This window comes from Octopus bimaculoides, chromosome 3, assembly GCF_001194135.2.
Source record: "Octopus bimaculoides isolate UCB-OBI-ISO-001 chromosome 3, ASM119413v2, whole genome shotgun sequence".
In the NCBI taxonomy this organism is placed as follows: Eukaryota; Metazoa; Mollusca; class Cephalopoda; order Octopoda; family Octopodidae; genus Octopus; species Octopus bimaculoides.
This window is the reverse complement of record NC_068983.1, coordinates 131,476,043-131,482,653: the sequence shown is the minus strand read 5'-3', so window position 1 is coordinate 131,482,653 and position 6,611 is coordinate 131,476,043. Positions and strand designations below refer to the sequence as shown.

The following is a 6,611-nucleotide window of genomic DNA, read 5'->3' as shown; positions in this document are numbered from 1 at the left end:
TAAATTGACATCTGCAGTAATGTTCAATTATGCTTACGTAATCATAGACAAATGAAAAGCTTTTTTTGTTCATAAATTATCATAACTTTATTTTTTCTTCAAAGAAGGAAAAACTACATTAAAATTTAATACTATACAGATTAATTGTATTGAAAAAACTCAGTTCAGGATTTAATGTTTGTAGCGAACTCTAGTGAACTTCCTCTCTCTATTATATATACACATATATACGAACGTAGCAGGAAACAGCTAACTTTTGGGCGCTGTTTTGGACCCCGTTGTGTCACCACTCTGATTGGTTGGTATTGGCGCAATTTGTCTCTTACTCTATCGTGCGCCAATATGCAAACCAGCCAATCGCAACCTCCAAATAAATCACGTGAGACAGTCTGTTCTAAACTGCATTTGAGCCTACCTTTGGCTATAAAAGCTCACCTCCTCCTAGTCTCGCAGTCTGTCTTATCCAGACAGAGGGGTGTTGGTAGTAGTTTTTTTTTTTTTGACGTGAGTTCGAATTGTTACACACTGTTATTATATGTTTATTGTAGGTCTCCCCGCGCGGGAGAACCAAGATTCGTTGAATTGTTTAAATTGTTGAACTGTTAAATTGTTGAATTTTTGTTACTGCGTTCTGCCTGTTTGTGAAAATTGTTTCTTCCCCATTATGGGTGAAGTGGTGAAAAGAGGAGAAATGGAACATGTCGCAAGTTATGCATCCGCACCTACACAAGGCATTACGACCAACACACATGAAGTTCACGAAATGAAAATAGAGACAAAAGAATGGAAAAAAGGAAACAAATTGTCACAAAAGGAGGGGGCCAGTTTATAGCTGACCCCCACCACCACCACCACCACACAGCAGAAGAAATGAAGAAGAATGTAGCAAGGAAGACGGCTGTGTACAGGACGTTCTCAACCACTACCAAGAAAATAGAGATTGCTCCAATAGAGGCAATAGAGGAATGTCTAGGTGAAGTGAGAGGATTAGCCACCTTCTATACACGTGGAAGAAAATACGGCACAGTGGAGATTAGGTTCTCCAGTGAGGAGGACGCTATTAACCACTCCACTGAGCTGATAAGGACACAAGAGTGGGTGCTGTGTCAAATATGTTGCCAGAGTGAGAGTCGGCAGAGTGCTGCCCGAGATCGAAGAGGCATGGCTGGTGGCAGCAGTCATGCACGGAATGGAGGAAGATGGAAGGATTCTGAAGATAACCGGAACGAAGGAAGTTAATTGTTGGGACTACGGCCTAGAAATGGTAATTCAAGTTGGGTTAAAAGACTTACATGGAATTGTAGAAGAGATTCTTCTTCCGGAAGACATTACGCTAAGAGTGGTGGTGGATGGAAGACCTCTAACATGTTTTTTTTATGTAAACAAAAAGGACACATGAAAGCAAAGTGCCCTCAGCAAGAAAGTGAAGTAGAGTAACAACAATGCGAAGAGCAGCCCGCCGAAGAAGAGGGATCGGAAATAAAGGAAAATAAAGAGGAGACGTTTAGTGTAAAAAAGCGGAAGAGAAAAGAGCGGGTGAGCTCTCCGACAGAGAACCAAAAACGAAAGCAGGAAGTAGAGGAGAAAATAGAGGGGGTACAGAGGAACTGGTGAGATACACCAATAGAAGTATTGCAGCATAGAGTGGAAGATATAATCGTGGACGATCGTGGGTATGTACAGACTGAGGAACTAAGGAAAACGAATAGCCCGGACAGTCCAGGTCTGGAGTGTAAGCAAGAAAATAATAATAAGAAAAATGGCATGTAGTAACATACGGGAAAAGTGCGTCATAGAGCGGAAAATAACGAAATTCATAGGTGCCACAAGGACTGAATTACCAGCTGAATGATACCCGGAACACATAAAGGGAGTGGTGATTGCCAAGAAAAGGTATAAAAGTTGAAAGAACTATTTAAAGGTGATGTGAACCCTTTGGGGGAAGAAATTGAATTTGAAGAACTACTAAAAGAACTTACATACGAGGAGCTAATACCTGTAACGAATGGTAATAAAGGAGTACTTTAAAAGAAGAACGAAAAAAGAAATAGACTTATTAACAAAGGAGAAAAAGAAAAGGAAAAAAAGAGGAAATAGACTTTAAAAAAAAGAACGGGAGAAAGACGCAAAAAGAAAACTTTCATAACTTGTATAAACTAAGTTAAATGGTATTGCTTGAGAAGTGGGGTTCAATGCAGCCATTTCATTCTCATCGATTTCATTATATATATTTTTTAAATTTTCATTCGTTTTATGCGTTTTGTCCCCACCGTAGTGTCCTGTCTGTCATTTTGCTGTCTCGTCTGTGTAAGAGCCTGAGTGCTTAAATAAAGAAATACTGTTGGTTGTGGACCTCCTAAGGTCTGACCACATTACAGCGACCTTCATCTTCGTCGCCGCTATCATCTCTCACCAACGTCGTCAACAACATTTACACAGCACCAACGCACTGCTCTGGTTCTAACATATCGCTGTTCTTGAGTTTTCCGCACCAGGGTTAACTGCTAACATACAACCCACGCAGATGCATGTAGATATATGAATAAATGTACATCAACCACTTTCACTTATCATTCACATTGTGTATGTACGTGTGGCCACATTAAAGGTATATAAAGTCACAGCCTTGTTTTATGTATTCTTCATACCGGTTTTCCTGTCAAATGATATTACAACCTTCTGAGTAGATTCACATTAGATGGAACACAACCTATCCATCTATATGTTCATTTGGGCCTTGTACCCTCAATTTTAAAAGAAACATATTTCATCACCCATCCTCAAAGCCTGAAATGAGTTTTATTCTTTGAAAAATATTTCACGGGGATCCCGGCCACGTCTCCAAAAGAAAGATCTTAAGGGACAGCTAAACATTTACAGACAGGGAACATGCTTTGGACTGTTAGATTTATTGAGAAGCTTTTAAAATATATTTAAATACGTGAAAATAATGACTGTTGTGATTAATAGTAAGTCTGTAACACTGCGGTTACTACACTAATATATCAACGGTGATATCAACTAATATATCAACGGCAGTCAATTTGGTTGAGTTATTTTCATTTATTATTGTATTTTGTGTGAGCCTTTAAACTTGATGGACATTTTCAGATTGAATATATAATAACAGAGCTGGGTTTCGACGTCTTATTAAACAAAAGTGTTCGTTTCAACTGCAGTATTCTGCTTCGGAAGTTTTATTTTAAACATCCAGACTTTGATGCTAAAAATCACTTATTTTCCGTTCATTTTTAAAGTAATCTATTCAGATTAATTTAATTATAAAATTGGAATAGGTAAGCTAACTGTCGTTGTTATTGCTCAGTAGTAGGTCGACCCTGAGCGGAATCGAACTATGATCTAAGTTATTCCTGTCATAAGCCGTCTTTTCTAAATGTTTACGGCCAAGGACTTTGTCGTCAATGAGCTTTTCTCTTTTTAAGTGAGTAACGCTTGATTTCATGAAGATTTGGCAGCTATTTATAACACATTTAGCAGCATACAGTAAAACTGTGATTGCCTTTGTTAGTACAGTATCTAGTAATGGTCTGCGCAAATATAAATGACACACAGGCACCTAAACAAATTAGAAATAGAAATATTGCAAGGAATACGATGTAAGAGACAGGGGAAGTAACTTGCTCCAAGGGAAACAACTCATTATGTTGTTCATGCCTTAGTAACGTGTAATCAATAAATCGGTATAACGTGGACAATGAAATCTCTAAGTGATGCACCTCTGCCATATCGTTCCTTAACATACCTGTTCTTGTTTTCATCGGTGACACAATACTTTCACGATAATCTTTGATATATGCAATGGTTATTATCATCTAAACTATGTAAAAATGTCGACTGGATTAAGTTATCAAGGACTACGGTGTGCACATCAGGCGCGAGAAGCAGTAAGTTTTCATTGTATGGTAATTTCTTTTCCTATCATATTCGTTGTACACGCATATACATGTGTGAGCTTGTATGTAATGTATGTATGTATGTACACACACACACATACACGCACACATAAGTGTGTGTACACGCACACACAGAGACAATTTACAATAATATTTACACCTAAACAACTTTAAATTTAAAACTTGATAAAATTATATCCATACCTTAATACTACTCATTTTAACATATATAACTTTTAATAAGTTTTGTATTATGGTGCTTCTACGTGACCGTTAGAAAACGAAACCAAATCACACCTTATGTAATGCAAGCAACACAACATTGGAAAACAAAGGTGTCTTTACTCGTGTGTAAATTTTTAAAGATAACACGAAACACACGCACGAAAACAGATCGAGAATCGATTATATTTATGTGTTTGTGTGCTTGTGTATGTATGTGTATTAATGTGTGGTGTCTGTATTATGCCTTTTTTTAAGTATGTTACACATGCAGTAACTACATGGTCAAATATATTCTTCATTAGGCCAGAAAGTTTATCATCATGCTATTTAATATTTTGGATTAACATATTCGAAAATAATATCTTAAATAACAGTATCTACAGTTGTTTTCGTTCAGCCCTATAACTCAGAAGGCCTATAATTAAAGGCTTTCCAACCATGACCTCCAGGCTGATTATTAAAACTCTTAAGTGTGATTTGATTGAAAATTTGCCTGCTGTTTCTACCAGCTCATAAATATCCTCTGTTTTTTAACTAACTAGAATAGTTTGAGTAGATGGTTGTTCTGATATTTATACCTTTCTGGAGGAATTTACCAGTATAATATATCAATAAATGTGTATGCTCATCCTCATGGATGAGTACTGGAGTCCAGCATGACACGAGTTTAGTGTAAAATAAAATCTACTCTCTAGTACAAGCAATAGATTTTAACTTGTGATTCTTTATCCTCTCAGCCATCTTACATCTACATTTAACAAACATCTATATATATTTTTCTGGGTGGGCCTAAGCTGTGACAATCCTATCTTTGCATGATTAATCTTTACAATCCAATATTTATTTGTCCATTTTTAAGACAAGAGGGTTGAATTTGGAGATTTGGCTATTATTTTAAGAAATCAAACAACCATGGTGGTTTTCAGTGTGATTTGTGAAAGATTTGACTTGTATTTCTTGCAAGTTGAGTAACCAATATCAACACTGCCTCACGGACTCATCTGTAACACCAATGTTATTCCACAGAAGATTGGTGTGGAGAAAAAGAAGTACTTAACCCCAAATATATCAATGCTTATTCAAGAAATTCCATTAGAATTCTCATTTTTGTTTGCAGGAGGAATTAAAAACATCCCAAAGACGGAAAAATCTTCTTATTCTTATCATTCACTATCTTACAGAACAAGGGTTAGTACATTGACTCTCATTTATTTTTAAATCCCCATTACATATATCATCATCCTTATCATCATCATCATCATCATCATTATCGTTGTCATTATCATTTTATGTCCACTTTTGATGCTGATGTAGGTTGGATGGGTCAGTATAGTTTCAATCAATTCTTATTTGGAGTTGCTGCTCTCCCAGATAAGTTGGAGGACCATGTCTCATGCTAACGATCACCCCCTTTGGTCATGAATGACCATGGGATTGCATCTGGAAAGATCCCTTCTGAGGCACAAGTCTGAGCAAAGTTGTTTGTGGCTGACCAGCAGTAGTCCATGCATACCATTCACCCCTCTCAACACCACCAATGTTGTCCAAGGGAAAGGCACAGCCAATGCAGCTTGGCCCAGTGATGTCACAACCCATTTCTACAGCTGAGTGAATTGGAGCAATATATAGATATACATGTGTGTGTGTATGTGTATGTACATATGTTTGTGTGTGTGTGTGTGTGTGTGTGTGTGTATGTTAGACCAGTTAGACCAGTCTTTTACACAGTGAGACATACAAGACAAAGTGTAAATAATGGTCACCACATATTTCTTTATTACAGTAAATCTGACTTACAGCTCTTTCCAATATTTACTATAGGTTTGCTAATTGATTGGTTCACTCAATTGGTCCATTGATTGGTTGAGAAACAGCAACAGCCCAGCTACTATTTTAGCTGTGTTGTGTTACGTCTCCATACACATGACATACCCATGCCAACAGAGTCTCCTCAATACACATGATTCCACTATTCTTATTCTTATTCTTATTCATTGTTCATGTTCACTGATATACCTCATTTCTTTTCACACTTCACACATTCTCTCCATTCACAACACACATTCACTTATATGTAAATATATATATCCAATCATCCACCTAATGTATTAAATTCTTTAGTTAAAAGTATTTCTGAAAGAATTACTAAATTATCTTCCAACATTGATATATTTAATTCTAATTCTAGCTACTATAATATGGCCTTGTCTAAAGCTGGATATGCCCAAAAAATTGCTTTCCTTAACCCTGGTAGAACATCTCTTCTTGATACAGATAATAATAATAATAATAATGATAATAGTACACATGGTAACAATAACAACAATAATAATGATGATAATAATAATAATAATAATCATAAGTGTTTTAACAGACCTAATAACTTAAGTAGTAATAGCAATGGACCAAATAAAAAGCAACCCTATTTACCTAAAAATCTAACTAATAAGAAAAGTAATAAAGTGCATTTTA

At 36.3% G+C, this 6,611-nt stretch overlaps 1 protein-coding gene across 1 annotated transcript in view; it reads left to right on the top strand.

Moving 5' to 3' along the window:
* Positions 1-475: 475 nt before the first annotated feature.
* Positions 476-6,611, top strand: part of LOC106867330 (katanin p60 ATPase-containing subunit A-like 2) — a 47,599-nt gene continuing 41,463 nt past the window's right edge. The window contains exons 1-2 of the mRNA XM_014912171.2: positions 476-3,905; positions 5,257-5,327. Coding sequence (XP_014767657.1) covers positions 3,849-3,905; positions 5,257-5,327 — 128 coding nt within the window. The 5' untranslated portion in view covers positions 476-3,848. The remainder of the gene's footprint in view (positions 3,906-5,256; positions 5,328-6,611) is intronic.